The following is a 26,750-nucleotide window of genomic DNA, read 5'->3' as shown; positions in this document are numbered from 1 at the left end:
TCTCTCTCTGCTCTCTCTCTCTCTCTCTCTCTCTCTCTCTCTCTCTCTCTCTCTCTCTCTCTCTCTCTCTCTCTCTCTCTCTCTCTCTCTCTCTCTCTCTCTCTCTCTCTCTCTCTCTCTCTCTCCTCTCTCTCTCTCTCTCTCTCTCTCTCTCCTTTCTCTCTCTCTCTCTCTCTCTCTCTCTCTCTCTCTCTCTCTCTCTCTCTCTCTCTCTCTCTCTCTCTCTCTCTCTCTTCTCTCTCTCTCTCTCTTCTCTTCTCTTCTCTCTCAGGTTGTGCGTTCGTAAATATTCATCTCACGCTGAACTCAGGCAGCTATCAGTGCACTACACGGCAGCCAGACAATGCCGTGATGTCAGTATTCAATATGGTGAGTGTATCAGCTAGTGTGTGGCCTTGGTAGTGTATGTTTGTAGTTGTTAACACATGTACTCCACTTCTCTCTCTCTCTCCTCTTCTCTCACTCTCTCTCTCTCTCTGTGTGCTACCTGCGTGTGTGTGGCAGGGGCGTCCTCAAGTCTGGTGGTGAAGTTTGCCGACACGGATAAGGAGCGCACCATCCGGCGCATGCAGCAGATGGCTGGTCAAATGGGCATCTTCAACCCCATGGCCCTGCAGTTTGGGGCCTACGGGGCGTACGCACAGGTAGGACACACACACACACACACACACACACACACACACACACAGAGAGACATACACACACACATGCAAATACGCCCACACACACGCGCACATACAAAGTAGGGTATGAGCTGAAGCACAAAAACAGTGCAGACTAAAATTGACAAACTAAAGTCACACACTTTCCCTCTCTCCCCTTTCACACACTCTCCTTCCCTCTCTCCTTCCCTCTCTCCTTCCCTCTCTCCTTCCCTCTCTCCCCATGCAGGTGCAGCAGCAGCAGGCAGCGTTGATGGCGTCAGTAGGTCAGGGGGGCTACCTCAGCCCTATGGCAGCCTTCGCCGCCGCACAGATGCAGCACATGGCCACCATCAACGGACTCCCAGGAGGCCACATGACCCCCACCTCAGGTGAGGGCAGCATTCAAGGGTTCAACTTCTCCACATGTAAGGCAACCATGTTGGGCGGGAGCCGGGACTTAGTTGTAAGATAAATCTCCCTTAGTTGTCAGTATAAAAAACCCTCAGTTGTCAGACCAAACTCTGCCAGTTAACTGGCCTGACAACTAGCAATGTCACCTGCTCACCTCTCTCTCTTTCGTCATCACTATCTGCCAGGTGGCAGTACCCCCCCTGGTATCGGCGGCCCCACGGTGACCAGTATCCCCTCGCCCATCAGTGTGAATGGTTTCAATGGAATGCCGCCCCCTCAGGCCAACGGGCAGCCCCCTGCCGAAGCTGTGTACACCAACGGGATACACCCCTATCCTGGTGAGCCTCCCACAACCACCCYTATTAAAGGTTTAGTCGTTTAGAAGACGCTCTTATCCAAAGCAACTTACAGGAGCAATTAGGGTTAAGTGCCTTGCTCAAGTGTACATCGACAGACTGTTCACCTYGTCTGCTCTGGATTCAGCCCAACATACACTTGCTTTAGGATATATAGAGACAATATAACACACACTCACTACCTGCATGAAACACACTCGCCATAAGGCACGCAGAGTACACCCAATTATCTACATACAGTAGATGGATAGAATTGTTTCATTACCAGTTAAGTTGACTGAGAACACATTCATAGCAACAACCTGGGGAATAGTTACAGGGGAGAGGAGATGAATTAGCTCATTGGAAGCTGGGGATGATTAGGTGACCGTGATGGTATGAGGACCAGATTGGGAATTTAGCCAAGACACCGGGGTTAACACTCCTACTCTTACGATAAGTGCCATGGAATCGTTAGTGACCACAGAGAGTCAGGATACCTGTTTAACGTCCCAGACGAAAGATGGCACCCTACACGGGGCAATGTCCCCAATTACTGCCCTGGTGCATTGGGATATAAATATTATTATTATTTTAGATCAGAGGAAAGAGTGCCTCCTATTGGCCCTCCAACACCACTTCCAGCAGCATCTGGTCTCCCATCCAGGGACCAACCCTGCTTAGCTTCAGAGGCAAGCCAGCAGTGGGATGTAGGGTGGTATGCTGGTAGATCCAGAGACTACAGTATATCATATATGTTACATAATATATTCCCCAATTTTACTCATTTAATGTAACATTGATAAATATGAGTCTGGGTAGAACACCAGGTAAGTTCTAATAGACCTGAGTCCCCAAAGGCCATTGTAACTACTTACGTGTAAAGAGGATGAGGCTTTGGAGCAAATCTGTGACTGAGGGTAATTTGTGCAGGAGGTCCATTTTGCTCCAATTATTTCCCATCCCTTTAGAGGGGCTTGATATTGGATTCTTGTCAGGAGGGCTGGCTCTGTAGAAAAACCTGTTTGTGTAGTCGACGGGTCTTGAAAAAGGACAATGAAACAAACAGCTGTGTTATGAATGGTAAGAAAGGTGTTTATAAAAGGTTATAAACTATAAAGGTTGCTGATGTATAGTATGCACTTGTGTCATATTCCAATGTTAGCTAGTACGTGTGTCGACTTCCTTGGGTTTGTGAAGAGGGGAGGAAATGCTTCTTTCTCCAATCTCTTTCCAGTGTTGCAGGAGGTGGTTTTTAGAGAGGACTCTGAAAAAAACAGCTTGGCTCATCGGAGTTGTTTTGGGGTTCAGGGTGGCTGCTTCCTCTCTTCTCTCTCTGAAGGTACCCATTTCCCCCGTCCTCTCCCTTTCTATCAGAATGGTACCCCTTCTGCCCGCCCTTCCCCCAATTCTTTCAATCAGAACGATCCTGTTTAGTCTCAGTGTTAATTGGTCGGTGTGGTCATATGGTTTTGGTGGTGATGGTAGTGTGGTATGGTGTGTGTGTGTGTGTGTTTGCGCATGTGTGCTGTACAATGATTGTGTGTGTGTGTTTGTATGTGTGGTGCTTCATGATGGAAATGTGGGTGTGTGTTTCCATGCATGTGTGTGACAGCTTGGTTGTGATGTGTGTGTGGTGTGTGTGTAGTAGCATGGTATTGGTGTTGGTTATTATTTAGCTGTAATGTTTCCAAGTCTCTGTGTACTGTATCAGTAATGTTGTTTGGTCCAAAAATGTGCACCACACAGGGATGTGCTGTAATGCCTGTGGTTTTGGGGGAGGAAAGCCAGGAGTTTTGTGTGGAGCTGGTGGATCTACATTATCCTTGGTGTGCTTCAGTGCTCAATCTGCTCATTAAAACTGGTGTGTCTGTGTAGAAATGTAGTCAGTCTCAGACGGCGTCCTTTTTGCTCAGTTGTTCGAGGGGACATGGTGAGAGACGGGAGAAGTTAAAGTTCAAATTCCTCGTTTTACTAGTTTTCTTAGTCTCTCTCTAACCACTTTATATCTCTCCCCCTGTCTATTTCCCTCCTTTTTTATTGCCTCTTCCCATCCTTACTGTTTTGTCCTGCTCTTCTCGTCCTCTCTCTCTATTTCTCGCTTTCTCCACCGCCTCTCTCTCTTCCTCTCTCTCTCCGACTCAACAGCTCAGAGTCCCACTGCAGCAGACCACTTACAGCAGGCTTACACAGGAGTCCAGCAGTATGCAGGTCTGTCAGTTTCACATGGTGTGTGTGTGTGTGTGTGTGTGTGTGTGTGTGTGTGTGTGTGTGTGTGTGTGTGTGTGTGTGTGTGTGTGTGTGTGTGTGTGTGTGTGTGTGTGTGCGTGCGTGAGTGCGTACATACATAATGTGATATGTAGGTGTCTGAGCCTGTTATTTAATCAATTGGTGTGTGTGTGTGTACATATTTCTGTGCATAGCGGGAGAGTGGGTGTAGGTGCGTGTGCGCACGCTCTCCAGCCTTTGAGTGTTATCTGATCTGCTTGTGTGTGTGTCTTAGCAGCCTACCCTGCTGCATATGGCCAGATCAGCCAGGCCTTTCCCCAGCCTCCTCCCATCATCCCACAACAACAGAGAGAAGGTGAGGCGCACACACACATACGCCAGCCCTGGCCTATACCAATCTTATAGAATTCTTTGTTAAAGTGGCTGGTATGTTTTGCTTGTCTCCAGGCTCGTACATTGCTAGCAAATGACCAGTCTTTCATAGTGTGTTAATAAGCATTGCCTGACATACCTGCATTTCCATGCCAATCTGCCTCAATTTTATATGAGGTGTGCACCTCAATAGCTTCCTCTCCTTGTGTTCTTTCCTTCGTCCACACTGGTGTGAAGAGCAGTCATCACCTAGGGAAGGACACAAGGAAAGGACATACCATAACCCGAATGTCGGCCCTCTGCAGTAGATCACCTGCTGGTGGTGATTCAACATGTAGAATCGTCGGGAAACAGATAGTGTTCTATATTCAGAGGCAATAGGACAGCCACCCACTGCATTTAACAGTTACTTTTTGCCCTGGAAGAAAGCCAGAGAAAACAAGTGAGACAGAGAAGCACACCGGTAGACTGGCTAGAATCAGCCCGTGGAGGGAGAACTCATTGACCTGTGTGCTTGATGACTCAGGCTTGGGACTCTGGCTCCCCCCTGTGGAGTGTAGATGAAATGTATGGGCATTAAGAATGCATCCCAAATGTCACTCTATTCCCTTCACAGTGCACAACTTTTGGCCAGAGCCCTATGTGACAAAGTACTGCCCTGGTCAAAAGTAGTGCACTGTATAGGGAATGGGTTGCCATTTGAGACACAGCCATCATCTGAGATCAGAAATGGTTCTACATATTCTTTCTGATCTCAGATGTTGTGTATCAGTTCAGTTGCATCATCATGTTGGTTGGTCCGAAAACTCTTCCTTCCTTTTGTTTCTCCCTTGCCTTCCCCCTCTATACCACCACCTGTATCACTCCTTTGCTATCACCCCACACACACTCTCTCTCTCCCCCCCACTCTCCCTGTCCCACCTTTCATCTCTCTCTCGCTCTCTCTCTACCCCTTCCCTCTCCTCCTACCCCTCTCTCAATCTCTCCCCATGTCCTCCCACCCCTCCCTCTCTCCCACTCCTTTCTCTTCCCCCATCCCACCCTTCCCCTCCCCTCCTCTCTCCACCCCCTCTCCTCTCTCTGTGTGCAGGGCCGGAGGGCTGTAACCTGTTCATCTACCACCTCCCTCAGGAGTTTGGGGATGGCGAGCTGATGCAGATGTTCCTGCCTTTCGGTAATGTCATCTCCTCCAAAGTGTTTGTGGATCGGGCGACAAACCAAAGTAAATGCTTTGGTGGGTAAAAATGATAAAACACCTGTAAAGATGATTTATTCTTCATTATTATCCTTATTATTATTCTTTCACTAATTACTTTCTTTACTGCAGACGCAACCTTTTTTGAAAACATTGAAAAGAGAAATTGTAAATTCCGGAGTTGCTTGAAAATTGGGGGCCCTGGCGGGTGGAATGGGGGGTGAATGTGTCTTGTGGGTCTTCTGTTACAGATAAATGTAATGCATGTAGCGGTGGGTAACACCTGTAACTGCATCATAAAGAGGTCCTCACTCTCAAAAGTATGACAGATCCGATGTTATAAGTTGTCTTAATGTTTAATGTCAGGTTATGACAACATATTGTAGTGAATTCGGAAGGGGGGGGGGGGGGGGTAGCCCCGACCTTGTCAAGTCAACAGCTTAACTATTACACAGAGAGGTCCGAACCAAAGGGTAGGTAGCATAAACTTAACCACTTGTAACAAATGGATTTGCATTAGTATACACATCAAAAGTCCCAATGCAAAGTTACACCTAACTTTTCTATTTTTCCAGTTATTAGCTACATAAACCGATCAGAATTCCGAAGAATACCTAAGTCATGCCGGAAAATGTTTTTGCGTGGTGTGGCGTAATATGGAGGATCCGGCAAGCCAGTCTATTCCCTATAATCTAGCAAATTCTTTATGAATAAATTGTTACAAATCAGCTTACCAGGTTGCTAGCCAATTAGCCTGCTAACAATAACCCTACCAGCCTGGTAATGTTACATTAGCACTGCATGAGTCAGCCAGTTGCTATCAACACCTTGCTAACAGCTACGTTAAAGTAAACCAAGGTTTTTAAATACATAACCCCATCTAACCAGTTATCAAATAATGTTACCGGTAAATGCAGTTATTTTAGCCAGCAAGCCAGCCAGATAAAGTTTGTTATTTTAGCCTGCTAGCTAGCCTAGCCAGATAACTTGCCTAGCTAGCCAACCACCATGGTCGACAAAGCTGAGTAGTAAGACAGATAACAACACCACCTAGTCTAGAACAGGCAGGAAACCCACAGAACACAACATCAAAAATACAGCAGATATAAAGTAGAGAGAGAGCGGAGACTTACAGATTGATGGCTGYGTTAGCTACCAAAGAAGAGTCAAGGAGAGAGGAGGTTCAGAAGGAGAGGCCGTTTCACCGGCCGAGGGAGAGTCAGCTAATCCAATGGTGATATTTTGAGGTAAATCCAAAATAGATTGATTCCAGTGGCAATAATCCAGAGGCAGGGATGTGCACAGGAGACGAGGGGAAGAGTCAAGATTAAGACGGAGATTGGAGGAAGGCTCCAGGCAGATGGAAATGATCACAACAGCATAGTCAGTCAGCTACTGTAGCACACTAGTACTAAACCAAGGTTGAAAAACTCTGGTAGCATATTTCACAAAAAACAGGCATCCCCCACATGTGGGGAATATGATTGGTTGTTTACACCACACCTCCTCGTGATTGGTGGATTGTAGCTCACCACTGCCAACACTCAGTCTGCATGGCTAGTGGCTAACGTTAGCCACCTCGAGCTAGCTAACGCAGAGTAGATTCTCCATATGAAGTTGAGAAATAGTGCMTGTGGGTAGTTTAGAAGATATCTGAAAAAAGTTACCAAATGGTAAAAATGTAAAAACTCCAAAACATAACCATGTTTGCAGTTATAGGTAACCAGATCATGACTATAACTAAGTTATTAAGTCTTTGAACACACTGTGTTGTTACTTTGGTGAGTAAAAACTCATGCTTCCTACCCTTTAAGGTTGCTACAATATGATACATGACATGGCTCTAATCATTTAGACTAGTACATCAGCTAGCTGAGAAATAAGCATGGTCGTAACACTTCCTATGAATACCCTCTTCATAATGCTTTATAGGCATATATATAATGCCTTATGAGATATGCAAGATGCATTATAATGCATTATGAAGAAGGTATCCATAGGAAGTGTAACTGCCATGTTTAATTGGCATATCGCTGAAAGCTACCAGGAATGTATTGCAGCATAAACGAACGTATCATGACTGCTTATAACAGATGTTGTATGCTAATGACAGGCTTATGACATATTTATGATGCAGAGTTCTAGTAACGTGTTACCCCATAAACACTCCCTCTTTTGTGATAATCATGACAGGACTAGTTCATATTTTTCATTGAGAAGTAGTCTTTACCATAGATTTACAATATCCGGAATCAAAATAGTATAATTGGGTATAACATAGTAATATTTATGAATAATTTTCATGGGCCTTTTAACAGAGGCAAAATTAAATTGGTATTTATTCTTGCACCCTCTAGGTGATGTTATTTTGGTTACTGAGAGTCGGAAATATGTCCAACAAATATTTAAGTGTCATTTTGACGAGTGCTGTCTGTTCTAATTCTATGGTTTCTACCCTTGATTTGAGTGACCTAGTGTTGTGTTTCTATTGCATGTCGTTAGGCTTGTTATTGATGTGGCCATTTGATGTGTCAAACTGTGTCTAATGTACAGTAACTTCAACATGCATTATATGTTAAGATGTCCACGCGATAATATTATAAGAGAACTGCAATTGAAGTGAAGTGTTACGGCATGTGTTTTTAAAGCGTTATAAACTGAGATAAACTGAATGGCTATGGCAGGAAATGTGCTATATAGATAACAGTATGATTAAGTATTAATTTAAGTTAGTGTATTCTTTGTGTGTTGCGAATGTGGGAAAATGTAAGAATCATGTTGAACTGTCTGCCAGTTCCGACTTGAAATCTGAAGTAACTTTTCTCATATCCCTCCACTCATCCTTACCCTTGTCTGTATCTTGTTTTCCTTCTTTCCTTCCATCTCATGCTTTCCTTTCATAAAACTTCAACTGTCACTCATACTGTCCTTTCTTTGGTCTTGCACTTACCTAACCTCGTCCCCTCTCTCTCTCTTCCACGATATTTCCATCTTCCTCTCTTTCCATTTGTCTCTCTCTCCATCTCCCTTTCTCTCTCTCTCTCTCTCTTTGTGCGGTCCATCCCCCAGGGTTTGTGAGCTTCGATAACCCAGGTAGTGCCCATGCTGCCATCCAGTCAATGAACGGCTTTCAGATCGGCATGAAGAGACTCAAGGTGCAGCTCAAGAGGCCGAAGGACGCCAACCGCCCCTACTAGCCCCTCCCCCTATCAGCCACCCCTGCCCTGAGGGATATGGCAGTCACTGCACACAGGGCAACACAGGTGAGAGGAGTCGCCTGCAATTAGACCCCTAAATTATATAATATATAAAATAGAATGTTTAACACACACATATATATATTCTGTATATATATAGTATATATATATAGTTTAATGTATTTATTTACATTGTGTATATATTTATATTTGTTGATGTGTGAAAATATGTTTTGCTAGGGCAAATAGATCAATGTGATTTTATTGTTAGCTATGAATAAAGGACCATATTCTTACTTTTCCAGGTTTTTATTGAGCTGGAACACATGTTGATTAAATGAACAACGTCATTGAACTGAAAGACCACAGGAATTATTTGAGGCTGGTATGAAACTGGATCATATACTGGGGCTGAACATGAACAAATTAAATGACCAAGTAATGGACACCTCTGTTGGATGTACCTTTTGGACCTCAGAGAGAACTCATGCAAGCCTGGGTAGCTCCTGGACTCCTACTCTCTTTATCGCCTCCCCTCCTCTCTTTCTCTCTCCCTAAACCTGCCTGAATGACAGCTACCTTACAGGACCACAACGGAAGTATTATAAAAGAAGAAAGAAAAAAGAAAAAAACAAAAACACGGAACAGAGATGGAGGAAGTATGGATGCCAAGAGTTCCAAGAACTAAACAAACTTTTAAAAAATACTTTATGGGGGAATGCCATAAGAGATATCTATGTAAAGGTGTTGGGTATGGGGAAATAACTTTTTAAAGAACACTTTTACAGGACTAGGAGGAGAGAACTTTGTAGGGAATGCGATATTTCATGACCCAAACTCACTTTGATTCGGGATGGCCATCTTTAGCTTGGAGTGCCTGTCTGTTTCCAGGGGATACCGTTGCCAAGGAGAGCCATAGCAACGGTCTCCAGGGAGTCTTACCTGTCATTCCTTAGTTGTTTTAGGGACCAAAAGACCAAACATTTTTATTGCTGAGGACTTGTAGCTCTATTAATATACTCGGACCACTGCATCTCTTTTAATCTTTGTTAATCGATTAAAGAGATGCATTTAAAAGATGTGTACATTTAGAATATATATACAATATATGTATATATACATACATATATATTGCTGTTATGCTTTTTGAATACAGGCAACACTATTTCAGATGACCAATGGGGTCGCTCACTTCGCTAGTTTACAATTAACTATTCAAAATGTTGATTTTTTTCCTTCTTCTCATTTTGTCTTGGGGGATGGGATGGAGAGTGCATGGGAAGGGTTGTTCCATACTGCAGCCTTACCTTTTCTAACTTGACATCCTAACCTCATAGTTAAAAGAACATCAAAAATGTTTGAAATATATGAACTTGTTTATATTTGCAGTACATATATATGTATATGTATAACACGCATTCAAGCTAATGTATTCATATATATACATATATACAGTATATATAGATAAATAGATATTCATCAGACTAATATATGTATTTACAGTATATGCACATATTTTATGTGTGTCTGTATATAGAACAGCTATTGACTATGATGAGCTGTCATTTTTTTGTAGATTTTAGCTGGAGTTTGAAAAACTGCTCTGCTTGGGAAGAGGCGCAAATCTGGCAGCTTCCAGAACTGCAGGCATTCCTCTCTCTAATAAACTATATATGCTGATACACACATATTCCTGAATATATGTGTGAAGATTCACATACACTGTATGTACGTGTACATACCATTTAAAAATGCAAAAAAAGCCACTTCTCAGTAACAGGCTTAAAGAGAATCAGGCTAAATTAATTTTAGAGGTAGGACAACGATCTTTGACTTGATTCCAAACATAACRTTTCAGCTTCAAGGTACACTCTACACAAACTTAACACGTAAAAACAACGTTCTCTTTGACATTTGAACCAAAATGGATGAATACCGTGACCTTTTCTCTCTCTTAATTGCATTCAGTAAGTAAGTGCATGTAGCGTATGGGCTGTCAACACAAGGTGTGCCTTGTCACCTGCAGAATCTGCCATCAAGCACTGTGCTTTCAAAACATTACTGCAAGCAGCCAACGCGCTACGATGATGTCAAAACTGCAGTCGCGTTCCATCATGTCGTTTCACATCTCCATAGAGAGCTTTAGCAGTAAAGCATGTCAAAGCTAACGAATCGTTCAGATGATTCATCGTGGTCCTCTCACACATGGAAATTAGCATCAAGTACTCTGACAGTCACAGACTCATTGTGATGTGTATTTGTCATTACACTTTCAATCAAAGTGGGTATTATATATTCTGCTAATACATGTACTAACTAAAAAGGAGCACTTGGAAATGCTGTGCAAGTATAAGAACCCTTGAGGCTACGTTCCACTGGGTTTGGTCTGACATTGCATATCGTATGGTTATAACTTATAGGTGAAGTTTCATGATGTTAACACATTGCAGACCTAGGAAGTGGTTTGTCTACTGAACACAAAGGAACCCGGAAGTGTTTTGTAATGTATACAGCCGGCGCCATTGTTGTAGGGAGCTCTCTCTAACTGTTCCTCACTACACCATTCCCCTAGTGCCTGCGTCCTACCTTTACTAACAGACAGGGATGTAGTGTTAAATAAAAGGTGGGTAAACACTGAACACTGGCCGAGACCGCCAGGCTGTTCCCAACGTCAACGCTAACAGTGCTAATTTAGCGAACTAGGTGCATAACTGCTATGCTATAGAAATAGAATGACTAGAACATACATCCCCATTCAAGTCAATGTTGGCATAATGGGTGGACTGGCGGCTATGGTGAGTAAACCCATAGGAGCAAAGCTAGGTTGAAGATGACATACGTTAACCTCTATGGGATTCTAATATACCGTAACTCTTTGCAACAATGGGACCAGCTATACTAGTTAGCAATGGCACTGGTCCCAGATTTGTAACATCGTGGTCTTAACCTGTATATTTTAGATGTAGGAGCAAAGCCGGAAGTAAAATATGTGCTAAAATATGTGTGATTTGTTGATTTAACTCAACTGAAAAACATTCCATTGCATGAGCCACACATCAGTTAACATCATTTGAATGAACATTCTACATTACCATGGAAATGATTGCGTCCCAATACCAGGCAGCCATTGCGAATGTACCCATGAGTTTACCAGTCAAATTGCTAGGGTTAGAGGTTCCAAGACCGTTCTATTCAATCTATTTCTATGTGCTATGCATCAAATCAACACTGTGTTAACCTGGATTTAGCCTCAATTGCATCCCTGCTATAAGGTGTGTGTCTCACCCTGTCTACCCCAATGCAAACAGGCCTAAAGATGTCATTAACACTCTCCTTTACAACACCTTCTTTCTCTGGGTTTGTGAAGTAAAGTTCTGAAATGCCTCTCCCCATTATTTATCAAAGGTCCACCCTATCTTGAGATCGGTTTCTTGTTGCACAAATTTCCCATTGACATCAACCAATTTATGATTTACTTGAAATTCAAAGTTATGCATAAGTTCGGATTCAGCTTCTAAGTCACTTCAATGTGTCTCCCCAAACCAGTTAAATGTAATGTCAAAATCTAGATTTCTGCCTAAATAGACATACCCAAAAGTAATGATTTATCATGAGAGGGCCATGAACAATACATAGTAWMGCTTATTCTGACAGAAATCTCACCTTTCCGGTAAAAATAGTTGCTGAGGTGTTGTCACTTTTGAGGACACAAYCTCAAGTACACAGTACAAATATGATAGAAATATGAAAAATCATACAGGATATGTTTCCTATTCAATAAAAGCGGGAGAATAGAGCTTGAAATGCTTTCTAAATATGGTAGCAATCAAATAATAAACAACTTTCTATAATAATTCACCTGTCTTATAGCTGATCATACTTAGTGACTACAAAACTGGCACCATTTCAAATAACTGACAACAATTTTCTGCCCAGGGTCCTCTGAACGACTCAGACTCCATTTAGATGCCTGCTAACTCGTTAAAACTTCAGCTTTAAGCACAAAGAAGCACAACGTGCTGTGACCAAGACAAAGTGGTCTTCTTTCAATTCTACAAAATTATTTTGTATTTGTTCATGTTGAGAGCTCTTAAATCGGAGAATATCACAGCGAGATGATTATGCTTTTGCTGTAAATCGCTAGGCTCTCCTGTTTCATATACCATATTGTGAGTGGAGCTGCGAGTTTCACAGCCAGAGGAAATCGATCCTTTGTCTGGACAGGCCAGAAAATGTGACGTGTCACTCCCTATGCAAATCAGGTGTCAGATTTGACATACTGCATCTCAGATGAGAGCAGAGAGCAGTATGTGAAGCGGGACAACCAGAGCTTTCACYGAGTGCACAGCATTTGATGTTGCGCCATCCACAAGGCTCTCTGTATACAAAAATGGCAGTTGGAACTGGTTCAGAACTGCTCAATGTCCCATTAACTTCTCCCAAAGCCACCTTTTACTCAGCTCACGCTCTCCCAATCACGCTCTCAGTCACACTTTCCCAATGAAATTCATCCCTCACTCTCCATTTTGTTCGTGTTTAGGTTGATTTCCCTGCTTGAGCCCCTCTCTCTGCCTACTTTAACCCGCATTCCAAGACCTGAGAGTACTGGATTGGTGTCAGCAGTATGGTGGAAACTCCCTTAGCCTTTCAAATAGGCTATAGAGCTATTAGTGCATTTCTCACACCTATCCCAATGCTTTCCAATTGAGTGAATGAAGGCAGAGGGAGAGGAATGACTGGAATTGAGCACCTATTTCACACGCTATAACTTTCAGCTGCAACTGTTTACATATAAATTGAGAAAAAAACAGTGGTTCAAAAACAATGAGAAACAGAGCAGAAGTTTGAATATAAATATATATAAATATATACATAAACCAATGAATATACTGTAAATGTTTTTGTTGCTCTGTTTTCCTCTGTACATAGGTTTGCATATTTTATAGGACTTTTACTTCTATCTACAAGGACTGAATAAAAATGAAACTTTAATTACTTCAAAAAGATGAACGAAAACATATAATCAACGAAACCAGGTTTTTAAAAAAAAGAGTCCATAGGAATATGGTACAACTGTATGACCTGACCTAGGCATTTAACCAGAAAACAGTCAGGGAGAGCATTGAACTCAATTAGAGCATAGACATGCATTGGCCTTTTTATACAAGTGTTTTGGGGTTTCTTTCTTTCATTTATTTATGTATTTATTTATTTATTACTTCTGTTTACAAATGATATGCATGATTTCATGGCATTATTTTTCTATGAGTTGGTATGTGACCAAATAGTTTTTTATATTCATGTATAGGCCTACATTGTGGTCCATTGTTGACCACTTATTGTCTACAGGATGACAACTTGCAACAGCTCTTTGAGAAATGGAGATTATGCTCATATTTGCCAAGTTTGTTTTGTTCCGTTTTCTCAGAGGTTTATCTGTTGTTCTTTCATCCATGTGTGATTGTTTTATTCAATATCAGAGCTCTACTGTTCTTTTAAAGCATTATGCTGCTGTTTTCTGAACTGTTCTACATTTAACTTCCCCACGCTTAATATTTAAATGCACCTCAACTGTTCAATCTATCTAGATGATTAAAGCTACAAAGTGCATTCAAATTGCGGTATATTTGTGAACTTCTACACACATATTCCAAATTAAGCTAAAATGTGGCAGCGTATAAGGTTGCAACGACATGGCAATTTATTGTTTCAAAATTAAAATACAAATTAAACCTTTCCAGAATAAAATGAAAACCTTGTTAGCTGTGATTGTGCTCAACAATTTGAATGCACCTTTGCTGTTTTGTCATTCTGTTTCATAACTGCTCTGTTGTTGACCATCTAAGCTCTTGGAAACATGGGATAAACATTAGGTTAATATTTCCCACTTCTCCTTAGGATAAGGTTGCTAAAATGTGTCTAACCATGAGAGGAATTTCCTATCTTGCTAAACATTGCTGCTAATGTAGGACTTGAAACCATAATTAGCTGATTAGTGATAATTAGTGCTTAGAAATCCCACATACAATGTGTCCCTTATTCTGAAGTGTTAAGAGTTCTGTATTAATCAGAGAAATGTTGTTTCTTTTGTCTCAATTATATCGTTTTTTTGTAACGTCTTATAGAGCTCTGATGTTGTACAAGTGTTCAGTTCTATCAAGGGTAAAATACCTATCAAAAACTGCACTATTTCATCAAATATTCAGTTACTCAATTTCCGATCATGTGGTCTACCTTCAATGCTGTTATCATGGGTTTATTCCTACATTTTACTTCTTCAATGGATTCAAAAGTATTCTGAAGACAATTTCAGCACATGAAGGGGATGGGGAAATTGAATGTTGCGTGTAGCGCTTTACCATGTCTGATGAGGTAGGCTTCTCATTGGTTAGTGCGCTTTAGGCTCCCGCCCCTCGTCTCWCCAGACTGCACCATTCTCTGATCCCTGGACTATTTTGTAATTTTAATGAATGATGCGTCTCAGCTTAGCCCAATAATAAAGCACAGTCTAGAATACACCCGTGTTGTGACTCAAACTTACTGCATATTCTAACAGCGCCTCGACCAGGATCGTATTCATTAGGCAGCAAACAATAGAAAATGTATTGCATTTCATATAAAAAATGATTTGCCCTAATGAATATGACCCAGATCTTGTAATCCTTCAGTTCTGGGATAATGTGACCAAGGTGGTCACGAACTAAGAAGATTCACAAGAATTGTACCATTTACACATTGACGTGATAAGAAATCCARGTATGAGAAGAATTAAAGTGCATTTAGCTACTTTGTCGGTGACCATGTCACAAAATGTGGAGACCACTACACCAAATTCTTTACATTTATTTACATTTAATATAAAAAACAATCAATATAAAAACAATTGCATTATAAAAATACAATGGTACAATTACCTAAATCATGATTGTCTTATTTGGACATTCCTAACCAAAACAAACAGAAGGCCCTGACCTCAATTTAAGAGCCAATGGTAAATATCAAGTAAATGATTAAGAATTGTAATTTTTTCCCCCTCAGGGTAACTACCTCCGAACCKCTCAGCAGATGAAGAAAATCTCTTCCAGTATCTGGCTCTCCTCCAGGTCCTGTTGGGGGATCCGGTAAGGGCCAGGGTGGGAGAGCAGAGCTTGGCGGGCTGATTTGGGGACACTGAGGGGGGGCTGGCATCGGGTAYGGTTGCCTCGATGGGCGGAGGGGCTGTTTCGCTCGGGCAGAGAGATGGGACTGAAGACCTCCAACAACTCAATCAATGAGGAGTCCAACCTAGAGCAAAACAATAGATGAAGAGGAGTCAATGAATGAAAACCCATTTGATAACTGCACGATACGTCTACATGCTAACATAATCGCAATATTACCTATGTAATATTGTCCTTTCTTGAATATCTCCAGTATTCGTGCCATCCTATTGCTTAYCAGGAACTAGACAAGGCACGAGGCCAAAGCATGACTGTGGCACAAAGCCTGTAGCGCACCTCGTATTTGTTAAACAGAAGATATGAAAGGATATCCATGTACGGATGAATTGTTAACTCAATGTTTTTGTTCTGTAGTGTCCATTGAAGCGTAACACAACCAGTGTAAAATGTATAAAGCCCTGGGGTGGACAAGCAGAAGGGCATGAGATGTTACAGGTGCAATAGAAAGAGATCGAGAGCGCACAGGGGCCTTCTCTTCCAGAATAAGAATGAGGGAAGAAATAAATAAACCAAAGCGAGAGATTAAGCTAATAGAGATTCAATCCTTCAGTCTGGCTGCTTGATAAATTATTCAGTGTGTACACACAGTTGGACGAGTGCATTCCAGATGCAAAACATAAATTCTTAAAGCACGCTCCATCGATGTTTCTAACATAATTCGCTGCTCGCTACGAAGTTAAAACACAGAAAATGTATCACTATAAATATTTTGTTAAACAGAAAAAGACTCCGATGGGTATCAGCAGCCAGCGTCGCTGACCACCCACGCACATGCCAACGAGCGCCGGAAGCCAACCATTGGCTCTCAGAACCTCAGAAGTGCGTAGATGCAAATCGATGCTGCTTAAGAAAGAACGCTCATTGTAGTTGTCCATCCATTTCTTAAAATCTATGTACTTTGAATTAATCTGTACAAAAAGTAGAGTGTGTGGGAAAACAAAGGGGACACCTATAGGGGATAACACCCGCTGGGGGGAAAAACAAGATTGAAGCGTAAGTAAATCCGTCTTCTTCATTTGGTCTCCTTTTGACTGTCAATAGCAGTTAGTGGGGAGAAAAGTGACAGTGTGAGAGAGAATGTGTGAGAGTGAGTGAGAMAAATACAGAGTGCAGGGAGGGAGTGTCAGGGTGAAACTTTGGCAGGGCTCCCTCTTGAAATGTGAGAATTTGCATTTTCATTTGTGGATTTATTTAACGGACAGGCCTCTCAAACAGCCATCCATCAACGGACGACATTTCCGTAATGAATAATGCATCACTTACCGGCGGTCACAATCTATACCAAGGTAAAATGGGTGATGGGGTGGGGGTACAGTTTGGGAAAGGGGGAATTCAAAGGTTGGGAGGGGGAAGTGAGAGAGGGAGATGGATAGAGAACAGGCCGGGTGGGGAGAATACTAATGGTTTGGAGGGGCCATGTATACCAAAGGCCTTCGTTGTTTTACGCAAGGTTCAGTTGCAAATGGCCTGCAGGTATTACACTCAAGGGGGCTCTTTATGAATCTGCTTGACTACATGCTCACACGGATAAGTCACACAGAAATAAATTAATACATTTCGCATTAGAAAAACATGCCTACTCAAAGTTGCTACCCTCCATATCAGACTCGTCACTACATTCTCCAGACATATCGAGCCTATACTTTCCTGGGTTCTACTCTCCAAGATCTGCAGTTAGTCTATCCACTCTTTGCTCCCTCCGCTTTTCTCACAACTTCCTCAGGTTGTTCCGCTCTTCTCTCATTAAAGATGTCCGTCTCGCCCTAGCGCACACTTTCATTTGCAGTCCAAACAGTATTATAAAAATCCTATAAAATGGCAGGCGTGTACATCGCACATGTCAATTCCCAGCCAATCAATAGCAGGCGGGCAAGGTGAGGGGGAGGGAAAGAGGGAGGCAGAAGGATGCAATGGAACTCTCATTACTAACTAGCGCAGGAGGCCAGGGATTAACTTGTCGTTTCATGTTTAACCCGGCCCTATTTAGCAATTTACACCTAAGATTAAATTGGTTAAAAGTTAATGGTTGTTGGGGTTTGCTGCTGAATGAAAAGAGGTGGTTTACCATTAGGGTAAGGACCACAGTACAGTGTGCATCAGATTTTGCTATACCATGGCACTCATTCAATGTTAGTGTGGAATTCCTGAGTTGCCGTGGTTGGTGGCAGGCATACATTAAGGGGGATGCATGGGTATGGTAGGGCTTACCCCTCACTCTCATAACATCTMCAAAAAGTCTACATAGTGCCAGGACGACCCTCGCCAACCTCCCTGCAAAACAAAAACCCTTAAAATGACATGCTTCTTTGATTCCCTCCACACACACACAAAATCAGATTGGGTGTCTGAATAATGCAGGAAGCTGATCTCGGACAGCAGACTACGATAAAAAAATTCTGTCCATACATAAGCTAGCATTCTCCGGTGCTTGTTAGCCTAAGCAGCCCTGCGTCGCTGGGGTTTGGCATTGTCTGGATTAAAGGGCAGGTGAGAGCAGAGCAGGCAAGAGGGGCTGATTACTGTCTGTCTGTTGGAAGGGAAAAGAGAGGAGAGGGTGTTTTTACTCCACATTTCCTCATTAAAGAAGAAGTTCTGACCAGGGTTTTGAGGTAACTCTTGGCTACTAAGCTTGTCCAAATGACCTTCTGCTTCTGAACAAAGGGGACTCCTAAATCCAGTGAATATTGACTACAAAATCAACTCTTGGCTACTATGCTGGTTGGAGAGTGGTTTAGGAGGCCAAAACTGAATGCTGTTCCCATTTAGTTTGTTTCAATAAATTATCCAAGAAAGACATCTGTGGSTTTTTGAGCATGGAGTCTGAAAAGTGTAAGATAATCTCGGGTGTCTTTTGGAGACAGTAACTGGCTGAGGTCAGTTGACAGCTCAAACTTTTTATTTCAAAAATCTAAAGTTGACAGTATAACGTTACATCGTCTGACTGAAACGTTAACATGCTAGAAGCTCATAATAATAAAACAAATTGAACGGTGAAGACAACACTTGATCACAATGATCACGTTTGTCGCTGTTAAGAGCAAACCTCTCAGAAGGGCCCTAATGAAATGCATTCAAAGTTGTCATTATAGGTGGTGGGCCGATGCCGAAAACAGTCAAGTTGATCGATCTACGTCGAGGAGCTGATTTTCTGTATACGACAACGAAAAATTCTTCTGATTACTGTCAAATCTGTTGGCAGCTTAAATTCTCGCAAATCTTTTCAGAAAAAGTAGTTTTCCAACGCTGTATGCTTCTATCTATGATGTAAACACAGCCTCAGATCTGCTGTCAGTGTAATAAGAGGAACTAACGRTAGCTCTGAAAGACTGAAATAAGATAAATATCTGTGAGTGCACTTAAAATGTAGAATGCAATACAAATAATCTTGATCATATGAAGAGGTAAATCGCTTGACCATTTAGCCAATGTATTGAAAGCTAGCCAACGTCACACTTGACTAGCATAACCAGCTAATTATGTAAACATCAATGTGCCTGCTCAGGAAGCTAGTGTTTCATTAGCACTCACTCGGGTCAGTGAATTTAATTTTTAATCATGTTTTGGCAGGGATCCCTCATTTCAAGTAACTAGCAGCAGGTTTAAAGAAAGATTCAATCATATAATTCACATAGAAACCCAAATAAATGCATGTAGAGTGTGTCATGTGTATGACAGCTGCATATACATATTAGCCAACACATATGGCAAACCTTGCAATACAATCTTCTCTAAAAACAGTTGTACAATGCGTTCTGCAATAAGATAACCAGAGTTTGCCATATGGAGCTGCCCAATACCATGGTGTACAGTAAGTAGTAGCCTGGCGCGAGCCTTGGCTTGTGTGAGCCGGAACAGTTCATAGGCAGGAACCGAACTCCTAATTCTGTAGCGTGAGACAGCCTGATGTACAAGTACACCCCCGAGACAGGACAGACGGAGGGCCTTACCCCCAGTCTAGCTCCTCAATGCTAAGTGCCAAGCGGAGATGCATCAGGTCTTATTTTTACAGTCTTTGGTATGACTTGGCCAGGGATTGAACTCACAACCTTCCAATCTCGTGACGGACACTAACCACAGGGCCACTGAGTTGGGGAATATGCATCATGTTGGATGTGTCGGGAAGATAAGGTATGGAAAATGATAAAGAGCCTGTAAGATTATAGAAAAAGCAGTTGGGAAATAAATGTTTTGAGTTTCAAACACTAAATGTTCAGTGAATGCAAGTATATTTTGGTGGTTTAGATTATCAACTTTCCTACTAACTTTCTAAAAGTTGACAGTGCCAAAATCTTGCCAATCCATTCATTATTCTACTAACTAACTATGACTGAGTGTGAGACATCTTTACCATAATGTTCGTTTCGTGCATATACATTTAAAAACAAAGATCACCACAAATAGTGTTAAACAATTTATTGAGTACGGCGACAAATAGCAAAGGTTTCTCAGGCAGTCTAATTTTTTCTACAAGTGTCTCAGGCAGTATTGGAAGTATCTAAATATAGTGTAGCTTACCAACCAATGTACATCAAGTGCCATGGAGGGCACAATCTTACAGTCCAGAAAAGAGAGCTATACCATCTACGACAAACGCTTGGGCCTCTAAACTAGAACTGTTATCAATGCATGCTTCAGTATTTCCCCTTCCGTCTAAGAGCATTTTGTGTGCCCCCATAGGTGCATGGAAACGGTCACCAATGTGCTAAGTGCCTTAGCAGAATGCAATCTATAGCTTGTGTGGTCCAGATACAAGAACTCTACCATCTATGGCAAAAGCCTGGGCTCATGACAGGGACAATAGAATTCTCACCACTGTATGTTACAATCAGGGGTTGGAACCGGTTCAGCGAACAACCGATAACCTGAATCAGAACCGGAAACTAAAGTGATCTATGCTGTCCCAGAACAGAACCATTATTTTAAAAGCATGGGAACCGGTTAATAATGTTCCGGGCATTTTTTCCCAGTCCCACAAAAAAATGTTTTGCAACAAAGCGCCTATGCAAAGCCCTCACTCTGTCACACAGGCCTACTACTGTCGTGTCATCTGCAAACTTGATGATTGCYTTAGAGGCGTGCYTGGCACACAGTCATGMGTGAACAGGGAATACAGGAGGGGGCTGAGCACGCACCTTTGTGGGGCCCCCGTGTTGAGGATCAGCGAAGTGGAGGTGTTGTTTCCAACCTTTACCACCTGGGGGCGGCCCGACAGGAAGTCCAGGACCCRGTTGCACAGGGCGGGGTTCAGACCCAGATCTTAATGATGARCTTGGAGGGTACTATGGTGTTGAAGGCTGAGCTATAGTCAATGAACAGCATTCTGACGTAAGTATTCCTCTTGTCCGGATGGGATAGGGCAGTGTGTAGTGCAATTGTATCYTCTGTGGATCTATTGGGGCAGTAAGAAAAATTAAGTGSGTCTAGGGTATCACATAAGGTGGAGGTGATATGATCCTTAACTAGCCTCTCAAAGCACGTCATGATGACAAAAGTGAGTGCTACGGGGCAATAGTCATTTAGTTCAGTTACCTTTGCTTTCTTGGGTACAGGAACAATGGTGGACATCTTGAAGCAAGTGGGGACAGCAGACTGGGATAGGYATTGATTGAATATCTCCATAAATACTCCAGCCAGTTGGCCAGCACATACTCTGAGGACGCAGCTAGGGATGCCATCTGGGCTGGCAGCCTTGCGAGGGTTAACACACTTAAATGTCTTACTCACGCCGGCCACGGAGAACGAGAGCACACAGTCCCTGGGAGCGGGACGCGWCGGTGGCACTGTGTCATCATCAAAACTGSCGAAGGTATTTAGCTTGTCTGGAAGCAAGACGGTGTCAGCGATGTGGCTGGTTTTCCTCATTGTAGTCCGTGATTGTCTGTAGACCCTGCCACATACGTCTCGTGCCGGAGCCGTTGAAATGCGACTCCACTTTCTCTGTACTGACGTTTGCCTGTTTGATTGCCTTACGGAGGGAATAACTGTTTGTATTCAACCATATTCCCAGTCATCTTGCTATGGTTAAATGTGGTGGTTCGTSCTTTCAGTTTTGTGCGTATGCTACCATCTATCCACGGTTTCTGGTTTGGGTAGGTTTTAATAGASCCTGTGGGAACAACATCCCCTATACACTTCCTGATGAACACTGTGTCCGTGTAAAAAACTTCTTCATGTAGAAATAGAATGAAACAGGCATTTTTCACACCATTCAGCTCATTTTCACACCATAAACTCAATTATTTGAGGTTGGCTAATGTTGCTCAACATTTCTCAGGCTAGCTAATGGAGAATTAGATCCAGCGAGCAAGATACTTAATGTTAACAATACTTGTTCCACCACACTTTCTCCCTCACCTCAAACTTTCCAAATGCCAGTKGTTTTTTGGTTCCAGCTCATGAAGTACGCTTCATCACCTTCTCACCCCTGTCTCCATGGTCAGGCTTCCCACCTACCTCTTTGTTATCGTTCAGGGGATSCGCTGCTGTAACTGGCAATCTGATTTTGCACTCGCTGTCTTTCCAGAGCGTGCATTGATGCTGTAACTAGCAAATTGGTTGTCTCTTCTCTCTTCAGTCACATGCTGCATTCTGTTGTTACATGGACGACTGACTGAGCCTTGGATTCAGCCAGTATTGCTGCAAACGAGCATCACTCGTTCGCTTACAGCCAGTGTTGATCCAAAGCCCCCCACCCCGCCTAAATTTTTCTCATCAGATCTACACGAATCACGTAGGTCACCTATTTTGACTAGTTTGCATCCCTGAACTGTTTAATTGTTACCCGATTAAATTAATAATGTAACAATTAACTCATTAGGATTTGGGGCACCACGGAAATAAGTTGTTTAGAGTTGTTCCKCAAATTAAATTCTAGAAAGGTCTTTACCTATAAAATCGATAAACAGTCATCTTATTAATCATTACCTCTTATCAAATACTCATTCTGAACGATCGTAACCTTCCTGGATCTGAAGAAACCCCAGCCTTGCGCATTTTTCAGTACTATACAAATTGGTTTAATAATTGATTTACTAGCCAACACAGAATACACACACACTTACGAGACAAAGATCCCTAGTGGACTGACAAGATATGACTGCTTGTTACAACATAGATGAGGGGTGGGGAGGAGAGAGAGAGAAAAATGACACTTATCATGGATAATTTCTAGGACTTTCATCACAATAACCTCTTTGGGCTAGGGGGCAGTATTTTYACGTCCGGATGAAAAGCGTGCCCAAAGTAAACTGCCTGTTACTCAGGCCTAGAAGCTACGATATGCATATAATTGGTGGATTTGGATAGAAAACACTCTATAGTTTCTAAAACTGTTAACATAATGTCTGTGAGTATAACAGAACTGATATGGCAAGCGAAAACCTGAGGACAAACCATCCCCCCCCAAAGAAATGTTCAGCCTACGACTGTTTTCAATGGCTGTCACTTTTATTATAAGGCAAAAACCTCCCAGATTGCAGTTCCTAGGGCTTCCACTAGATGTCAACAGTCTTTAGAAAGAGTTTCAGGCTGGTTTTCTGAAAAAGGAGCTAGAAGTTGTAGTTTTTCTATGTGGCTCCCATTTTGGCTGTAGTGTTTCCATGCGCGTGGAGGAAAGCGCATTCTTTGTTATTTATCTCCGGTAAAGAACATACTATTCTCCGTCTTAAATGTTATCMTTTATTTACGTATTAGGGTACCTAAGGTTTGATTATAAACGTTGTTTGACTTGTTTGGATAAGTTTATTGGTAACGTTTGGGATTCATTTTGTATGCATTTTGAAGGAGGGAAATCCGTGGATTATTGACTGAAGCGCGCCAGCTAAACTGAGTTTTTATGGATATAAAGAAGGACTTTATCAAACAAAAGGCCCATTTGTGATGTAACTGGGACCTAGGGATGGTAGGGATGGTGCCAGGTTTCCTCCAGATGCTTGGCATTCAGGCCAAAAATYTCAATCTTGGTTTCATCAGACCAGAGAATCCTTTAGGTGCCTTTTGGCAAACTCCAAGTGGGCTGTCATGTGACTTTTACTGAGGAGTGGCTTCCATCTMGCCACTCAACCATAAAGGCCTGATTAGTGGTGCTGCAGAGATGGTTGTCCTTCTGGAAGGCTCAACCATCTCCACAGCGGAACTCTGTCAGAGTGACCATCGGGTTTTTGGTCACCTCCCTGACCAATGCCCTTCTCCCCCGATTGCTCAGTTTGGCCGGGTGCCAGCTCTAGGAAGAGTCTTTGTGTTTACAAACATTTTCCATTTAAGATAGATGGAGGCCACTGCGTTTTTGGGGACCTTCAATGCTGCAGAAATGTTTTGGTACACTTCCCCAGATCTCTACGGACAATTCCTTTGACCTCATGGCTTGGTTTTTGCTCTGACATGCACTGTCAACTGTGGGACCTTACAAGTGTGCGCCTGCAGGYTGACTTCGATCATCAGTTGAACGGTGTTTCCTCAGACACATTGGTGCAGCTGGCTRCTGGGTTAAGCGGGCGGCTGTTAGGAAGAGCGGTTAGGCGGGTCATGTTTCAGAGGAAGCATGACTCGACCTACGCCTCTCCCGAGCCCGTTGGGGAGTTGCAGTGATGAGACAAGATCATAATTGGATAACACGAAATTGGGGAGAAAAAGGAGGTAAAATAAATACATCTAAAGTTCAATGTGTTTCCATCGCATTTTCAACTCCACCAATCTCCACGGTCACAAACTGTTGCGTTAAATAGCAAATGATTCAGTGCGGGTAGGCTAGTCTACATGCTGAGATTCTTATGGATACGTTTTATCCATAATATTTGCATGTCAAAATGGCAGTCAAGCATGGAATACGTCATCAGAGTAAGATCCTGGATATTTATTGGAAAGGAGCATCACGATCACCGTGGACACACATTCCCTGTGAAGTTCATAACTTATTTCACCTGTAGCCTAATAAACTGCATGGTTTCCCAAGTCATAGTGGGAGGACCACACACACATCATCTCGCATAATACATCTTACAGACACAAAAAGATCRCATCATGTCGAAAGCACAAATGATCTGTCTGCATTTATAAAATTGTACCGAAACTACCTGGTTCCATCACAGCTGTACTGATCTTTTATACGGTATGACTTTACTCGCATAAACATGGTTAATGATGAAAAATAACATTACATCGCTATTGACTGCTGGTTTGTGTACAAGTGGTAGCATCATGAGTAAGTGAGCATTAAGCAGTAGCTGAAAGGAGGGAGGCTCGTGGACCCTGCATGAGCAGAAATCTCCGTTTTTTATTTATTTAGCAACAGCATGTTGGATTCCAGAAAATCCAAAACCGCAGCCACTCCATATTACTAATTACCTGTATCCATGATTTCCCTTAGTGGTTTTAATGGCCATCTGCTGGAGTTTGTTCGATTGGCATGGTGGTGGTTAATTTGACCATATTGCATTGTTTAAGATTTACAAACAATTTCTCAGAACATTGTGAAGAGCTTTCCTTCTGGCTGAGTCAGAGACAAGCTGTCTTGATGCTTCATGTTGCTAGGCTATGGACGACCATGTTCCCAGAAGGACATTTTAAGTTCACACTTGAAGAAATGTGTAATATTCATATGCACAGACAAAAAGACACTTGCCAGAAATAAAAAGGGAAAAAAGTAGGAAACGTGTTCCCTTTCCTTAAAAAAAGAAATCACACTATTTCATACAAGCTAAGCAACACACACACACACACACACACACACACACACACACACACACACACACACACACACAAACACACACACACACGAGGGAAGACGACACTGTCACATGAATTACCTTTCCACATAAGCGGTGGGGAGGCATTCGTAACGAATTCTCTCTCTCCCTCCCTCACACTCTCTCCCAAACTCTGCCCCTCTCCCAAACTCGGAGAGGAGGAATGGGGGAGAGGAGGAGATAAGGGGATGAATAGGAGGGTAGAGAGAGGGAATAGAGGAGTAGAGAGAGAGGAATAGAGAGTAGAGAGAGAGGAATAAGAGGAGTAGAGAGAGAGGGAGGGAGGAAAGAGGAATAGAGGGGAGAAGAGGGAAAGAGGAATAGAGGAGGTTAAGAGAGAATAGGAGGAGGGACAGGATAGGGGAGGGGGAGTGGAATAGGGGAGAGGAATGGAGGAGAGAGGGAAGAGAGGAATATGTAGAGGAGGAAGGAGAGGGAGAATGGGGAGAGAGGGAGGATATAGGGGATGAATAGGGAGGGGTAGAGAGAGAATAGAGGAGTAGAGAGAGAGAAATAGAGGAGTAGAGAGAGAGGAATAGAGGAGTAGAGAGAGAGGGGGGGGGAGGGAAAGGGGGGAGGAGGGGGAAGAGGAATAGGAGAAGGAGGAAGAGAGGAATAGGGAGGAGAGAGGTTAGGGAGAGAGAGGCAGAATAGGGGAGAGTGAGTGGAATAGAGGGGGATAGAGAGGAGGAATAGGGAGAGAGGGAAAGAGGAACAGGAATAGGGGAGGAGGAGAACAGGAATAGGGGAGAGGATGGAATAGAGAGAGAAGGGAGGAATGTGGAATAGAGAGAGGGAGGAATGGGGAAAGGGAGAGAGGAATAGGTGGGGGAGGGAGAGGGAGGGAAAAGAGGAATAGGAGAAGGAGGGAGAGAGGAATAGGAGGAAGAGGGTTAGCGAGAGGGACAGGAATAGGGGGAGAGTGAGGGATAGAGGGGGATAGAGAGGGAGGAATAGGGAGAGGAGGGAAAGAGGAACAGGAATAGGGGAGGAGGAACAGGAATAGGGGGAGGGAGTGGAATAGAGAGAGAGGGAGGAATGTGGAATAGTAGAGAGAGGGAGGAATGGGAAAGGGAGAGAGAAATAGGTGGGGAGAGGGAGATATGGGGGAATAGGATGGGTGGAGGGAGAGGCGGGAATAGGAGAGAGCGGAATAGGAGAGAGCGGAATAAGGGAGGAGCGAATAGGGAAGAGGAGGAGAGGGAATAGGGAGAGAGCGGAATAGGGAGAGAGCGATAGGGGAGGGGAGAGGGCAAGGATAGGGAGGACAAGGAATAGAGAGGAGGAGAGAGGAATTGGAGAGGGGCAGAGCGGAATAGGGAGGAGGTGAGAGGAGGGAGAGGGCAAGGATAGGAGGACAAGAAAATAGGAGAGGGAGGGAGAAAGAATTGGGAGACATCGAGG

At 42.9% G+C, this 26,750-nt stretch overlaps 2 protein-coding genes across 4 annotated transcripts in view; one reads left to right on the top strand and one right to left on the bottom strand.

The window, feature by feature from the left end:
• Window positions 1–366: 366 nt before the first annotated feature.
• Window positions 367–14,901, top strand: LOC111964329 (CUGBP Elav-like family member 4). The gene is made up of 10 exons (XM_070442745.1): window positions 367–385; window positions 505–644; window positions 892–1,033; window positions 1,241–1,393; window positions 2,628–2,732; window positions 3,539–3,601; window positions 3,894–3,974; window positions 5,082–5,165; window positions 8,256–8,449; window positions 8,689–14,901. Exons 1-9 carry the CDS (start codon window positions 367–369, stop codon window positions 8,381–8,383), a joined length of 915 nt encoding a protein of 304 aa, XP_070298846.1. The 3' UTR covers window positions 8,384–8,449; window positions 8,689–14,901.
• Window positions 14,902–15,210: 309 nt separating this feature from the next.
• Window positions 15,211–26,750, bottom strand: part of LOC111964308 (protein hinderin) — a 43,982-nt gene continuing 32,442 nt past the window's right edge. For all 3 annotated transcript variants that reach the window (XM_023988161.3, XM_023988169.3, XM_023988179.3), the window contains one exon: window positions 15,211–15,667. In XM_023988161.3, coding sequence (XP_023843929.1) covers window positions 15,442–15,667 — 226 coding nt within the window. In that variant the 3' untranslated portion in view covers window positions 15,211–15,441. The remainder of the gene's footprint in view (window positions 15,668–26,750) is intronic.

This window comes from Salvelinus sp. IW2-2015, linkage group LG1 (assembly GCF_002910315.2).
Source record: "Salvelinus sp. IW2-2015 linkage group LG1, ASM291031v2, whole genome shotgun sequence".
Taxonomy (NCBI): Eukaryota; Metazoa; Chordata; class Actinopteri; order Salmoniformes; family Salmonidae; genus Salvelinus; species Salvelinus sp. IW2-2015.
This window is presented reverse-complemented; position numbering and strand designations above follow the sequence as displayed.

Bases quoted from the DNA above. Each gene is read 5' to 3' on its own strand.
- LOC111964329 (XM_070442745.1), top strand. The intron at 1,394-2,627 runs GTGAGCCTCCCA...ATCTCTTTCCAG, and splicing joins CGGGATACACCCCTATCCTG to TGTTGCAGGAGGTGGTTTTT. The intron at 2,733-3,538 runs GTACCCATTTCC...CCGACTCAACAG, and splicing joins CCTCTCTTCTCTCTCTGAAG to CTCAGAGTCCCACTGCAGCA.